Raw genomic sequence first — 16,390 nt, 5'->3', positions numbered from 1 at the left:
CTACCAGGCGAGTGCTTTCCAGACCAAGGCCTGAAAGGGCAGTCAAATTCTATACTCCTCTGACCAAGGGGACCACCTAAATAAAGGAGACTTCTGGAGGGGCCTCACATGTGTTCTTGCCCAAGGGACCAAGTCCAATGAGGCATATTTTCAAAGCACTTAGCCTTCCAAAGTTTCATAGAAACCTATGGAACTTTGGAAGGCTAAGTGCTTTGAAAATGAGCCCCAATGTCACCATCATAGAATCCAGAAACAAGATCTTGAGATTGACTGAAAGAAGTCTGTCCATTCTGATCCTGGTCAGAAGCCCCAATGTCAAATCTCACATCCAGATACTCCAGAACTCATGCTGACACCAGATAAGCTCTTCACTAATTCACCACGCAGACACAACTCCAGCAACTGGATCAGTATGTGAATGGCCACCTTGGAGCCTGGATCAGTCAGTCATCCAAATACAGATGAAATTATTCCCTCCTTTTGTGCCAAGACTGCCATAACCAACACAACCCTCGAGATGGTTCTAGAAGCAGGAGCCAGCCCAAAGTTAGGGCCCAGAACTGATAATGCTTGCCGAGGAGACAGATTTGGAAAAATCTCTGGTACACTTTCAATCTGAATGTGAACAAAGTTCTCAGACAGGTCAAGGGATATAAGTACATAAGTTTTGCCATACTGGGAAAGACCAAAGGTCCATCAAGCCTAGCATCCTGTTTCCAACAGTGGCCAATCCAGGTCAGAAATACCTGACAAGATCCCAAAAAAGTACAAAAACATTTTATACTGCTTATCCCAGAAATACTGGATTTTCCCCAAGCCCATTTAATAACGGTCTATGGACTTTTCCTTTAGGAAGCCGTCCAAACCTTTTTTAAACTTCGCTAAGCTAACCGCCTTTACCACATTCTCTGGCAACAAATTCCAGAGTTTAATTACACACTGAGCGAAGAAAAATGTTCTCCGATTCGTTTTAAATTTACTATTGCAGTTTCATCGCATGCCCCCTACTCCTAGTACTTTTGGAAAGCATAAACAGATGCTTCACATCTACCCGTTCAACTCCACTCATTATTTTATAGACCTCTATCAAATCTCCCCTCAGCCTCCTTTTCTCCAAGCTGAAGAGCCCTAGACGCTTTAGCCTTTCCTCATAGGGAAGTCATCCCATCACCTTTATCATTTTTGTCGCCCATCTCTGAACCTTTTCTAATTCCACTCTATCTTTTTTGAGATGCGGAAAAAGGGCATTATAACACCTTCATTTTTGTTTTCCATTCCTTTCCTAATAATACCTAACATTCTATTTGCTTTCTTAGCCACAGCAGCACACCGGGCAGAAGGTGTCAACGTATCATCAACGACGACACCTAGATCCCTTTCTTGGTCAGTGACTCCTAACGTAGAACCTTGCATGACGTAGCTTTAATTCGGGTTCCTCTTTCCCACATGCATCACTTTGTACTTGCTCACATTAAACATCATCTGCCATTCAGACGCCCAGTCTCCCAGTCTCGTAAGGTCCTCTTGTAATTTTTCACAATCCTCCCGCGTTTTAACGACTTTGAATAACTTTGTGTCATCAGCAAATTTAATTACCTCACTAGTTACTCCCTTCCTTGTCACTTGCACTAGATGAATCCAGGAACTAGAGGGTTAAGTCTGCCTACCAGCAGGTGGAGACAGAGATAAACAAACTAAAGGCAGTGATGCCAGACAGCCAGCTCCTTCCTCAGTTAGTATGTCTCTATCTCAGCAGGTGGTGGACGACTTTTTCTCCAGCTCCTAGGCCCAAGGCCTCTGAGGGTGCTCCTGGGCCGGTGGCCAGTTTGAGCCGGGGGTGGCAGACTGGTGGTGTTCCCTTTGGCAGCATAAGCAGTTGCTGGGTCCCTGCTGCACCTCAAATTCCCTCTGAATAGGTTTTGCTGTTCCTTTCCTGTTTCTGCCTCCTCACTAAAAAAAAAAAAAAAAAAAAAGAGAACCATAGAATTTATATAAAAGAGAAACACAGAAGCACAGGGAAGTGTGTTTTTGCTGAGAGCAGGTTTTTGTTATTGCTGTCCGAGTCCTGTTTTCTGTTGCCTGCTTGTCTGAGCCTGCCTCGAAGTGGAGTCGGAGATTTTTTTTTTCTTCGGCTCAGTTGTTAGTTCCCACGCTTTCCCAGTCCGGGGGTAAATCCTACTAGGCTCCTGTTCGGGGACAAGCGATGGCAGCGGAGCCAGTAAAATGCTGTTCCCGATGCGGAAAACGGCGTTCGGCGGCGGGCCTTTTCAGCGCGGGGTGCACTGATTTGGTGGGACTTGACGGAGCAGTGCCCCCCTCCCCCGAGAGCATGCTTTCCCACCCAGAGCTTGGCGATTCTCGCGCCATTTTGCAATCGGTCACGGAGCCGGCTCCGGTAGCGGTTTTGGGCAAAGCTTCTTCTCCGCTGGTAGGGGAGTTGGGGGGGGGGGGGCTGTCAGACACTGTGAGCGGTGGTGCAGGTGCCATGGCTGCGACCTCCTCTGTTGCAGGGGAGGGGTTTTCGCCAGAGTTTATTTTGCTACTCCATCAGGCATTTTTGTTGAAAAGGGCCTTCCCCCCCCCCCCCCCAATGTGGCTGCGACAGCTTCAGCCTTTGATTCTCTCAGGGGGGTCTGGGGGTAACCTAGAGATTTTGGGTTGTTCCCCTGAGGATTTCTCCTCCCTTAAAAAGCCTAGGCTTTCTTTGGGGTCTGAAGAGGGGTCCTGCATACAGTCACCTGCAGCTTCCTCCGTGGTGGCTCTCTCGGAACAGACGGGGGTAGAGGACATGGAGGACGGTGTCCTCACTGACCAACTGGAGGACTCTTCCACTGTGAGGATTTTCCATAAGGAGGAGTTGTCCTCCTTTATCTCTCATGTGCTGGAAGCCCTGAATATAGAGGACCCTGAGGTTGCGACTTCTCAGGCGGTCAACCCCAAGATGACTAGTACCAGACGACCTTCTAAGGCCTTTCCAGTACATGAAGCTATTGAAGAGTTGATTTCGGCCCAGTGGGTGGATCTGGATGGGGGGCTGAAAGTAGCCAGGGCTATGGCCAGGCTGTATCTTGTTTCAGCGGACCGTTTAGAGCAGTTTGCTCTACCTCGGGTGGATGCCCTGGTGACGGCGATCACTAAGAAGACTACTCTTTCCAGTGGAAGGCGGTGTGGCACTTAAGGATATGCAAGACAGACAGCTAGAGGCCTCTTTAAAACGTGCCTCTGAGGTGGCCGCTTTGACACTTCAAGCTTCTGTTCGTAGCTCTTATGCGGCTAGAGCTTGTTTCAGTTGGCTACATTCCGTCATGGATTCGATTTCGGAGTCTGATATGCCGGGAACTCCTCAAATGTCGCTGATGGATATTGGGCTGACGTACTTGGTGGATGGCTTGTATGATTTGGTCCGTGCTTTGGCCAAACTCATGGCCTTAACCGTTTCCTCTCGGCGTCTTCTGTGGCTCTCTCATTGGGCTGCAGATATGGCCTCTAAGCAACAGCTTATTAAATTGCCTTTCTGAGGGAAATTGCTTTTTGCGGAAGACCTAGAAAAGATAGTTAAAGATTTGGGGGATTCCAAATCTCAGCGTCTTCCAGAGGATAAACCCAAGTCTATTTCCAGGCAGGGAGCCTCGAAGTCACGTTTCAGAGAGACGCGATGGTATCGCTTGGGGCGGTCCAACGCAGCCTTTCAGCGTCCTCGTTTTGGGCAGCGTTCTTCCTTTCGCAATGAGAAGCATCCGGCTGGACCCCCCTCTCAGGCCTCCCAATGATGGGGCGCAGGTACACTCGGGAGGAGAGCAGATCGGTGGTCAGCTTTCTCTGTTTCTTCCAGAGTGGGCCAGAATTACTTCGAACCACTGGGTCCTCGATGTGATGCAAGAAGGTTACAAGCTAGAATTCTTCTCTCCCGTCACAGACTTTTTCTGGAGTCCCGCTGTGTATCGCGGGCCAAGAGGACAGCGGTTCTGCAGTGTTTGCGAGACCTGCTAAGGATAGGGGCTATCTTACCTGTTCCTCCTCTCGAAAGGTGCACAGTTCGGTGCTTCATCTTCTTTGTGGTTCCAAAGAAGGGAGGGTCTTTTCGGCCTATTCTCGATCTCAGAAAAGTAAACCAGCTTTTGCGGGTTCGTCACTTCCGCATGGAGACATTAAGGGCAGTTATTGCTGCTGTTCAACCAGGCGAGTTTTTGACGGCTCTCGATTTGAGGGACGCTTACCTGCACATTCCCATTTGGCAGCCCCATCAGAGATTTCTCAGATTTACGGTGCTGGATCAGCACTTCCAGTTTCGGGCCCTTCCTTACGGAATGGCCACTGCCCTACGCAGTTTTTCCAAGGTCATGGTGGTGGTGGTGGCGGCGTTCCTGCAGAAGGAGGCGATTCGAGTGCATCCATATCTCGACTGGCTGATTCGGGCTGATTCGGGCGACGACAGCAGAGTTATTGCGGTGTTGCAATCCTTAGGTTGGGTGGTCAATATGGACAAGAGTCATTTGGTTCCTACTCAGAGTCTGAAGTATCTTGGAGTGCAATTCCGATAAAGCGGGGGAGGGATTTCTCCCCGAGGAGCAAAGGATCAAATTGCTTTCTCAGGTATGGACCTTATTGAGTCGTCACACTCCCCGAGTGTGGGACTATGTTCCATGACGGCAACCTTGGAGGTCATTCCATGGGCAAGGGCTCACATGCGGCTTCTGCAGAATTTCCTTTTAAACAGATGGTTGCCGACGTCACTGGATTATCAACGACGCCTTCCTCGGTCGAGCCGGGCCAGGGACAGTCTCGCGTGGTGGCTCCAGTCAGCCAATTTGCAGAAGGGTGTTTCTCTGGCGTCTCCCAATTGGATGGTAGTTGTGACAGATGCCAGCCTTGCAGGCTGGGGAGCCCATTGTCTTCATCGAGTAGCCCAGGGATCATGGACCCCTCTCAAAGCGACTTGGTCGATAAATCGTCTGCAGTTGCGAGCAGTTGTGAATGCGCTGCTGAGTTTTCAGGACCTTCTGCAGGGGAGCACTCGCAGTCTTCCCTTGACAATGGAAGCGTCTCGTCTTCTAGTATGGACGGAAGCGCATGTTCAGAGTCTGTCGGCAGCGCACATTGCAGGTCAAGACAATGTTCAAGCGGATTTTCTTAGGCGGACTCTTTTGGACACAGCAGAATGGACGCTGTTGGACTCGGCTTTTCGGCTGATCTGTCAACACTGAGAAAGACCAGTAATGGATCTCATGGCCATGGCTTGCAATGCCAAAGTTCCCCAGTTCTTCAGCCGCAAATGGCAGCCAGGATCCGCAGGATTGGACACTCTTCTCCAGCCATGGCCGGAACAACAGCTACTGTATGTTTTTCCTCTGTGGCCTCTGATAGGGAGAGTTCTTTGCCGCATAGGGCAGTATCAGGGGCCGGTCGTTCTAGTGGCCCCAGGCTGGCCCCGACAGCCGTGGTATGTGGATCTCGTTCGAGCACTCTCAGAGCCACCATTGCAACTTCCGGTGATTCCCGATCTGCTGCATCAAGGGCCAGTTCAGATGGAAAATCCCTCCCACTTTGGTCTTACGGCCTGGCTACTGAGAAGCGGCAGCTGAGGAAGAAGGGATTTTCAGGACCATATAATTCCCTTCGAGTGAAGGTGGCCGCGCTAGCTTGTTTTAGGGGCAAACTGGACGGTTCCTCTTTAGCAGCTCACTCTGATGTGGTCCGTTTCCTATGCGGGGCTCTTTGGCTTCGGCCTCCTCTGCGGCAGCCGTGCCCAGTATGGCATTTGAATGTGGTACTGCAAGCCCTCCAGGCCCCACCGTTTGAGCCGTTGAATAAGGTTTCTGAGAAGGATCTAACACTTAAGACAGTGTTTTTGGTGGCCATTGCTTCGGCTAGGAGGATTTCTGAAATTCAGGCTGTGTCTTCCAGAGATCCTTTTTTGCAGTTTTCTGAAGCACGGGTGTCGATCCGGACGGTGCCGTCATTTCTACCTAAAGTGGTTTTGGCTTTCCATGTCAATCAGGCAGTTTATCTTCCGTCATTTCGAAGAGAGGATTATCCGGGGGAGTTTGCCTCGCTACATTTCCTGGATGTGCGGACAGCCTTGTTTCAGTACTTGCAGATCTGTAACGAGTTTCGACACTCGGATCAACTCTTTGTGCTCTTGTCGGGATCGAAAAGAGGTGAGGCGGCTTCTAAGGCTTCCATTGCTCGCTGGATTAGGGAAGCCATTGGAGCGGCGTATCTGCTACAAGGGCAGGCGTCTCCAGTGGCCCTGAAAGAGCATTCTACTCAGACACAGGCGGCTTCTTGGGCAGAGGCGTCTGCCTCATCTCTGGAAGACATTTGTCGAGCGGCTACTTGGGCGTCCCATCATACTTTTGCGAAGCATTACAGGCTAGACGTGTCTGCTTGGGAGGATGCGAGTTTTGGGGCGGGAGTGTTGGCGGGGGGAGCGTCGGCTTCCCACCCTACTTAAGGAATGCTTTGGTACATGCCACTAGTTCCTGGATTCATCTGCTGCAAGTGACAAAGAAGGTAAAATTATGTCTTACCTGATAATTTTCATTCCTTTAACGCAGCAGATGAATCCAGGATCCCTCCTTAGTTCAGCCGATGGTTTTTTCATTTTCCGTGCAGTGTGGCTATTTTTTCCTTCTGGGTTCTCTTTTGCAGAGTTCAGACAGATATGAGAACACAGAAAGGATTCCAATTTCTGGATCAAGTTGCAGTTATTTTGAAATTCTTATTTGGTTCTCTGTTTTTCATAGTGAGGATGGTTTCTGGTTATTGGTTTCATATTTCTGGCCTTGGCAAATGCTTACGAATGACAAACTGAGGAAGGAGTTGGCCATCTGGCATCACTGCCTTTAGTTTGTCTATCTCTATCTCCACCTGCTGGTAGGCAGACTTAACTCACTAGTTCCTGGATTCATCTACTGCATTAAAGGAAAAAAAATTATCAGGTAATACATAATTATACCATATGTGGGTCATTTATAAATATGTTAAAAAGCAGTGGTCCCAGCACAGACCCCTGGGGAACCCCACTAACTACCCTTCTTCGTTGAGAATATTGACCATTTAACCCTACTCTCCTGTTTTCTATCTTTTAACCAGTTTTTAATCAACAATAGAACACTACCTCCTATCCCATGACTCTTCAATTTCCTCTGGAGTCTTTCATGAGGTACTTTGTCAAACGTCTTCTGAAATTCCAATACACAATATCAGCCTTGAAGACTGAATCAGCAGATCAATTCTGGAGTCACAGACACCCATGCATAATTCCCAGAGGCTACTAATCCAGCCCCAATCCAGAGGTCATATAACAGAAAAGCTGTTCCAAGCTCCTGATGCAATGTCTCTGAGACTTCTAGAAGCTGCAGCATCCAGCGAAGAAGCGCTCTGTCAAGGTAACTTCCACAGATCATTACCCGCACCAAAAGATATAAATGACTGCTTCAGGAGAACCTCTCTTCCTGTCCTGGGAATCCTTCAAGACTTCGACACCCTCCACCTTTGGGAGCCAGGCTACAGGGAAATATTGCTGCATCAATCCAAACTACAGCCATCTAGGAATGAAGCCTTTGTTGTCTGCACCCATCTGCTTGTTAGTGAGCACATCCCACTTGTCTGGACATGTCTAGCAAGATAAGGAAGCTTGGATTTCAATGTGAATGATTCCGGAGATGGACTTAAGTATGCATGCAAAAGTACAACTAAGGTTTCTCTTGTTGAATTTTTAAGTCTTACTTCTAATATAATATACAACTACATTTTTTAGCAGCAGATAATATATGGTGACCTCTTTATTTGTATGACATTAAGCAGATTCAATAAATAGCAGGCACAGGCTTATTTTATTTCTGAATAAGTACTAGTGCTACTCATTTTGAAATCACAGTAAGGCAAGGGAAAGAGCCATAGAACATTTTCTCTTTCTTGACCCAGAAGTATCTCCCTGCTCCTCCAGACAGATGGGAACCTGCCTCTGTTAGGCAATTCCTTCATAACTGCCTGGGGATTTTTTTCCTATTTTTATTCCCTCTCAGAAGTCCACACAGTTATTGCAATAACAGTTCTTGGCCAGTGACCACAAACTGACACAGTGCTTCATCTAGTTTCCTCTCCCCACTTCCCCCATGGCTGTGAACACTGCCTCCACAACAATCCTGGCCAGCTGAAGAATCAAACATCACTTGTCATCAAGTCATCATGCAAGCCTGAAAAGGAAGGGGGTTCTATTTGTTTAAAGGATCAATGCCATGTTAACTGCCAACACAGCTAAAATATGCTAATACATAAGCAAGAAGGAGCCAAGGTCATCTACTATACATATGTAAATGTCATAATCTGAGGAATCGAGCTACCACTGCTGCTGCTTCTTAAAGATGGAAACAATAAATATCCAATAGTCTCTGGTAGATAAATAGAATATAATCTTAAAGATCAACACGATGCAATCATTCTTACCATCATGGAGATCATCCATGGACTGGGTACCAAATGAAACTGTTTCATTGTATGGGGGAAGCTGTATGCAAAAGAAAAAAAAACAAAATAAATATTGTAGTCTTATTTTACACAAAGTAATCTAGTAATCTGACTTAATGCATCTGTACAAAACTTTTAGATTTAGGAACTTCAACGCTGCTGTCTGAGTTTCTGTAGTCAAGGAAAATAAGATAATGAAGCATCTGATGAGATACAGAGGTAGAAAAATATTTAGAAAACGGACACTGGTCAAAATGTTTAGAAACCAGATTAAAAAGCTATGTTTCTTTGTAATGTAAAGGATTTTTTTTTTTTACTTGTATTTCGTTTTATACCCCGTTTCATTGCAGTAGCTCATCCTATGCCAGGGGCAAGTGCCAATTTTTACGTGCCTGGAAATTTTCCATCTCTGGATGATGTCAGGTTTTCCACTGGTTAATAATATTTTGTGATTCATATCAGTATGTAGCTCATATCTGGGAAGTTGGAAGGTTATCTAGGCATGGTTTCCATTTCTAGCTTTACTCAACACATTTGTATAATGCTCTTATCAAAAATGCTGAACACATTTTCTATATAAAATATTTGCATTAGATAAAGGAAGAATCCCCACCTTCTACTAATTTTCAGTGAGTTACTTGTATGCATTTGTAAACAGGGCCCCAAGAATGTGGGTGAACTGCAAGACATCTATCCTACAGCTCAGCTATGAAAATTTGCTTACAACACTGTTGGCTATGTTACCAGAAGTCTGACACACTAATTGCTTAACAGTTGCATCTACAAGGTTATCTGGAGGAAGTTGGAGGGGAGAAAAAAAAAAAGTGCAGCAAATTCTGAAGCAAAGCAGAAAAACAATCCTTCTGGACTGCAAGTACGGCGATTTGTTTTCCTGGTAAAAGCATTTACCTAGAATCCAACCAACCAATCATACTCACCAATCATTTTTACCTGCTTATCAAAACTTGCTCTAAATTCTTTAGTGTTACAGCCATGAGCTTCTGAAGTAAAAAAAAAAAAATGACCAGGCTGTAGAATGTAATTCTATTTCCCTCAATTATCTGTTTTGTGTGGATGATGATCCATTTTAATTTGTCAGACTGCTTGGTTTTGCTTACTCTATTTGTTTGGTGTGTATTTCAGTTACTGGGACTGCTCCTCCATGTAGCTCTCCCCTGAAGCACTAAAGCTCTGCCCAGATACCACCTTCATCTCTGCCCAAGGTGACGTCAGCATCATCTTCATGGTTCTGGATCTTGCACCCCTCCACACTACAGGTAGGCCTTCTTCACTGTTGCTCTTTTGCAATATAAGCATTTCTGGTAAATGATTTAATTATGAATTATATTAGGAATAACAGTTGCAAATTGCAAACTTGGTTGTAAGATGAAGAGGCCTTCCTCCTTACTCAGACTTGTCCTCCTTTAACTTTTTTACATTGATAGAATGGGAAGAAGGGGAAGAGGGATCCCCTGTCTTTATTCCCAGCATGTCAGCAAAGGTCTTACCCCTTAACAGTTGTTCTTTCCTGAGATAATGATGCTCAAGATAAACTTTCGATAATCACAATTTCTCTTTTTTGTCTCCATTCATCACCCTCCAACTGCACCTGTAGCTTCACTCGAGGAACGTCCATTAAGTCTCACTTCTTTAAGAGAATATTTTTTTTAGTTGTAGTCAATGTTAATATCATGGCCGAGTCAAACTTTTTGAGATTTATGAATGATCTAGGATTTGTGCAGCATATAAATGCACCCACTCACTCAGTTGACTATACTCTGAATTTAGACTTCATGTCCTCTTTTTGTGGCCACTCACTTGTGCAATTTAGGGTTTTTTTTTCACTGCATTGGTCAGATCATTATTTAGTTTGCTTTAGGTAGTTCTCAATAAGACATACTCATTTGTAGGACCTAGAGAGACAAAGATTTCCATATGCAATTTGAAAAATGTCAATATTCAACAACTGAAAGAATACTGGGATAGTTTTCCATCTGATTTAAACTGCCTGCTTCTGAAAGAAATTACTTTATACTCTGCCTTTGATTTGGTGGCCCCTTTAAAACTGATCACTATGCAGCTGAGATATTCTCAACTATGGTATCACCATGGTTTCCTGGTCCCAAGAATGCAACTTCGTCATATGGATAAGGAAGTGGCAGGAAGGACAAAGCATTGCTAATCTCACTCTTTACATAACTCATGTTTGATAAGAAGGAAATTCAATGTGCCAAGTGGATTTATTTATTTATTTATTGCATTTGTATCCCACATGTTCCCACCTCTTTGCAGGCTCAATGTGGCTTACAATACTATTTCAACTTAATTCATCAATGTGGAAACAATTCTAAAAGGCTGTTCAACATCATTTCTAGATTTATGAGACTCAATTTCCCCTTGTTCATTTATAATTTCATTGGATTGTTTGCCGATTTTTTTTTTTTATGAAGATCCAATCAATTTGACAAATTGTAGCCACTTGTATGCCCTACAGAGTTAACTTTTCGAATCTAGCACATAGTACAGATTCAAAAGCTAGTTTGTCTCCTAGTTTAGTATGTATAGATGCAACTGCATGCCTTGATATCGCTTTTTCCCCATACTGTAAAGTCTCTACTCACCTCTGGCACTCAACTAGTACACCAGTATCTCTCCACGTAGGATCTTGTCCTCAATGCAAGTTTCTACTTCTTCACGCAATCCCACATTGTCTTAGACTTGTGAAAGATCTCGATAATGGTTTGTTCACTTTTATGGTTGGGTTGGCAAGCAATGGCCTTTCATCTAGGAAGTTCCCTGTTTGTTGAAAGTGGCCAGAGTACAGCTACTTATCAAGCAGCATAATTTGGACCACTTCAATTAAGCAAATTATCGTTCATTATCAAACTTACCGTTCATTTCAGTGTTGTGGAGAAGGTTGTCCTCCTTCAGTTTATATTATTTTTGGATAAGACCAATCCAATTCATCTTTGTCAATCAAATTACAGGACAAGCTCTAGCACTGAAACCTGTCTTTGGTAAACAGAATTAGATTGAACATGGATGCTGGCAGAGTACCAATATTAGTGTTAGTAGACCTTAGTCAATTACGTCAAAAACAGCACTATCAGATTCTATTACTCACTCAGACTAAATATGCTTAGTGTAACTGTTTTGTTTTTTTTTTTTTAATAGCTTTTCTCAAGTTTGTCTGATCAACTCATTCAAGTTGGCTGGCGCTCAAAATTCTCTTCACCGAGAGAACCCGTGGTTCAATTATCATTCTTTTCAATTTATTTCTGCCCCTCTTTTCACTCTTAGCCAGAGTTTTGATGTTTGTACCTTCTCCTATGCTGATGACATTCATCTGTTAATATCCTTGGAAACTTTTATACCAGAAGTTAGTCTTCTTAATATGTATTTAACGTGGCTGAGGGACTATGGCTTTAAACTCAATCCTGATATATCTGAAGCCATTTGGGTCAGTAGGTGCGACATACAGTCCATACAATCCAAAAAAACATTAGGCTTTCCTATTAAAAAAAAAAAGATTCTGTTCTTCAGATTATATTGGATTCCGACCTTATGTCTGATACGTATATTTCATCTTCATTTGTTCTCTCTTTCATTTAAGGCATATTTGTGCAATCAAATTCATACTAAATGAAGTGAATCCCGATACTTGCTCTGGTTGCTAATCACAGACTATTGTAAAGTTCTGTTTGCCAGAATTAGTGCATTGGCCATGAAATGACTTCAGACAATTCAAAACACAGTTATTATGTTACAGTATAACATAGCCAAATATGATCATGTCACAGCTTTGCTTCATAAACACTGGCTTCCAATCTATTTTAGGATCCAATTTAAGATTCTTCTCCTGACACAGAGGGCTTTGTATACAGGTTAGCCACAATATTTAGCTTGTTTGCTTCTTCTTCATTGTTCTACTTGTCCAGTAAGATCATCATATCTTTCATTATTGACAGTGTCTTCCATATTTGATATCCAATTGGATACTACAAAATGTGCTGCACTTACATGCTTATAGAACAAGCTACCACCCGACATTCGACGTAAAGCCGATGGTAAAAAAAAAACTGAGATTTGCCTTGAAGACCCGGTTATTCCAGCAGGATTTTTTTTTGTGAAAGTTCTGAAAAGCTGTAAATGTAGGCCAGCACAGTTCGTGTCATGAGCAGCCCCTCTCCCTTATGTATTGTCCTTGTGTGTCTGTGTTGGTAGGTTAATTGTGTAAATTGTTTTTCATGGGGGAGTCCTTTTCTGTGAATTGGAGACTCTTCCTGAAGTAGCATATGTTTTTGTTTCAGTTTGATATATATTCTAACTTAGGTGATTTCTTTGTATTAATTCAGTTTCTCTCAAATTACTGTTTTGTGTTAGACCTTAATTTAAATTATTGGGAATCTTCTTTATGTTTTCAAATGATAAGCAGAATATCAAATTATCAAACCTTTAAGGGTAATACATTTGCCTATATCAACCTCTGTATTCCATTTATTAACTTGTTGGCCCTTTTCATACTTTCTCCAATATATGGACAGTCTATAAAATGGAAGCCTACAACTTCTCACCACATTCAAAGTATCACCTAGCAAAGGCATGCTAATTGCTTTATGCTAGTAAAACCAAGTGAGTCCTATAGAAAGGAATCTATCACAAAATGGAGCTAGGCATGGCAGCAGTTGTGAGTTGTGTGATCATATCTTTGGTGTGAACTATTTCATTTAAACAAATTTTATGAAGGTATTTTCAATAGTAATTAAATAATACAAATTTCTGAAGGAACATAAAGACAGATTTGCGGAAAGTGGAAGTTGTTGTCCTTGTGGGGACATATTGCAACTATCAAATGTGGAACCAAGGATAACATATCTGTTTTAGGTGTTGCCCATAACAGACCCTTGGGAAATGTTGAGCAATCTTCAGCGGGAAGTTATGCAGTGTATAAGGCAAAGAAAGCACCCAAGAGTAGCGTAAGTAGGAAAAGAGGGAGGTTGGTGGTACATAACTGTAGGTGGTACTAGTTGGCCACACAGCTGAAACATTTTATATTGTCTCTTACAATATTGATTATAAAGGGAGATTAAAGGTTTGTTCAAATGGTAGCACAAAGTGGAATCTGAGTGATGTAGAAAATGAACTAAGGGGAGAGGTGGGTGAGTGTGTGGGGTTAAGTTTTTTTTTTTTTAACTGTTAATGGTATAAGTTGTATGAGGGGAGTTGGCTGTATTTGGAAAATAAAGTTAGAACATAAGAACAGCCACACTGGATCAGACCAATGATCCATCTAGCCCAGTATGCTGCTTCCAGCAGTGGCCTGACAGAATCCCAAACAGTAGCAAGATTCATGCCACTGATCCCAGGGACAAGCAGTGGCTTTCCCCATGTCTATCTCAATAGCAGATTACAGATTTTCCCTCCAGGAACTTATCCAAACCTTTTTTAAACCCAGATACACTAACTGCTGATACCACATCCTCTGGCAATGAGTTGCAGAGCTTAACTATTCATTGAGTGAAAAAATATTTCCTCCTGTCCATTTTAAAAGTGGTGCCATGTAACTCTGAGTGTCCCCTAGTCTTCGTACTTTTTGAAAGAGTGAAAAAAAAAATCGATTTACATTTACCCGTTCTAATTACTAAGTATTTTGTAGACCTCAATCATATCCTCCTCCCTCAGCCGTCTCTTTTCCAAGCTGAAGAGTCCGCACCTCTTAAGCCTTTCCTCATATGAAAGGAGTTCCTTTATCATTTTGGTCACCTTTTTTGAACTTTTTCTATTCCGCTATATCTTTAAGATAAGGCGACCAGAATTGCACACAATACTCAAGGTGCGGTCGCACCATAGAGTGATTCAAAGGCATTATAATATTGTCTTATTTTCTATCCCTTTCCTAATAATTTCTAGCATCCCATTTGCTTTTTTGGCAACTGCCACAAACTAGGCAGAAGATTTCAGCATATTATCTACGACAACACCTAGACCTTTTTCTTGGGTGTTGATTCCTAAGGTGGATCTTAGCATCAAGTAACTATGATTTGGATTATTCTTCCCAATGTGAATCACTTTGCATTTGTCCACATAAAATTTCATCTGCCATTTGGATGCCCAATCTTCCAACTTCCTATGGTCTTCCTGCATTTTTTCTCAATCTGCATGCGTAGTAACAATGAATAGTTTTGTGTTGTCTGCAAATTTAATTACCTTACTCAATCCCATTTCCAGAGCATTAATAAGGTTAAATAGCATCAGCCCCAGTACAGATTCCTGGGGCATTCCACTATTCGGCCTCCTCCATCAAGAGAATTGCCAGTTAACCCTACCCTCCAACCAATTTCAAATCCACAACAGAACATTGCCTCCTATCCCATGACTCTTTAATTTTCTCAGGAGTCTCTCATGAGGGGTTTTATGTAACACTTTTTCAAAATCTATATGCACTACATCAACGGTTCACCTTTATCCACATATTTATTCACACCTTCAAAGAAATGAAGCAAATTGGTGAGGCAAGACTTCCCTTGGCTGAATCCACGTTGACTGTGTCCTATTAAACCATGTTTGCCTATATATTCAGTGATGTCATTCTTTATAATAATTTCTACTATTTTGCCCTGCACTGATGTCAGGCTTACCGGTCTGTAATTTCCCGGATCACCCCTGAATTCCTTTTTAAAAATAGGCATTACATTGGCCACCCTCCAATTTTCAGGTACTACTACAGACAATTTTAACGACAAGTGACAGATTACTAACAGCATTGTAATTTCATATTTCAGTTCTTTCAGTACCCTGGGGTGTATACTATCTAGTCCCGGTGATTTACTACTCTTTGTCAATTTGGCTCAGTACAGCTTCCAGATTCAATGAGATTTCTTTCAGTTCCTCCACATCGTCAGCTTTGAAAACCATCTCTGGTAACGGTAGATCTCTTACATCTTCTTCAGTAAAGCCCAAGGCAAAGAATTCACTTAGCCTCTCTGCTATGGCCCTGTCCTCCAAGTGTCCCTTTTACTCCTTGATGATCAAAGGGTCCCACAGATTCCCTCACAGGCTTTCTGCTTCTGATACACCTGGAAAAGTTATTACTATGAGTTTTTGCCTCCGAAGCAAGTTTCTCTTCGTATTCCTTTTTGGCCTTCTTTATTTATTTATCAATGTTCTATATCTAACTTGCCAGTGTTTAAGCTGCTTTCTGTTTTCTTCGTTTGAATTTTTTTTTTCCAAATTCTTAAAGACGTTCTTTTGGCTCTAACAGTCTCTTTCATTTCTCCCTTTAACCATGCTGACTGTCGTTTGCTCTTCTTTCCACCTTTATTAATATGTGGAATACATCTGGTCTAGGCTTCCAAAATGGTATTTTTAAACAATGTCCATGACTAATTTAAAGTCCTAACCTTTGCTGCTTTCAGCTTTTCCCTCATTTTATCATAGTTACCCTTTCAAAAATTAAATGCCACTACTGTAACTGTTAGCACATCCTCCTTCACATTGTGCATATGGTGCTTAAAGCTATATTTACATCCTTTAGACTTGAGGACAGTTTTATAATCTACAATAACCCCCAGCATTTGACTACTCTAATGCTATTTACTTCAGACTATTGGTTGCCTCACTGTGGATCCTGCAGCTTGTTCAAAATGCTGCTGCAAGATTACTTCATCAATTCTTTTCATTCTTCACCAGGTTACTCATCACCCAATGCCTTTATTCAATCTCTTGTCTTTCTTAGAAGAATATGGTTGCCAATATAAGGCTATCATCACAACAGGCTCTTTAGAAGTACCCTCTTTTAAAACTGTTCCACAAGTCTTTACATGGTAAAAGAGTTTTGGTGACTGTTCTACAGGCTTGGAATTCCCTACCTTTTGAGTTGTGACTAGAAATGAATATCTAATATGTGGCTTCTGGTTCT

The 16,390-nt window shown here is 42.8% G+C and overlaps 1 protein-coding gene across 1 annotated transcript in view; it reads right to left on the bottom strand.

The window, feature by feature from the left end:
• The window catches only part of LOC115459662 (ubiquitin carboxyl-terminal hydrolase 10-like), a 185,700-nt gene that overhangs the window by 136,797 nt on the left and 32,513 nt on the right, over nt 1-16,390 (bottom strand). Inside the window, exon 3 of the mRNA XM_030189467.1 lies at nt 8,452-8,512. Coding sequence (XP_030045327.1) covers nt 8,452-8,512 — 61 coding nt within the window. The remainder of the gene's footprint in view (nt 1-8,451; nt 8,513-16,390) is intronic.

Source organism: Microcaecilia unicolor, unplaced genomic scaffold, assembly GCF_901765095.1.
Source record: "Microcaecilia unicolor unplaced genomic scaffold, aMicUni1.1, whole genome shotgun sequence".
Classification (NCBI taxonomy): domain Eukaryota; kingdom Metazoa; phylum Chordata; class Amphibia; order Gymnophiona; family Siphonopidae; genus Microcaecilia; species Microcaecilia unicolor.
The sequence above is the reverse complement of the archived record's forward strand: the minus strand, read 5'-3'. Positions and strand labels throughout refer to the sequence as shown.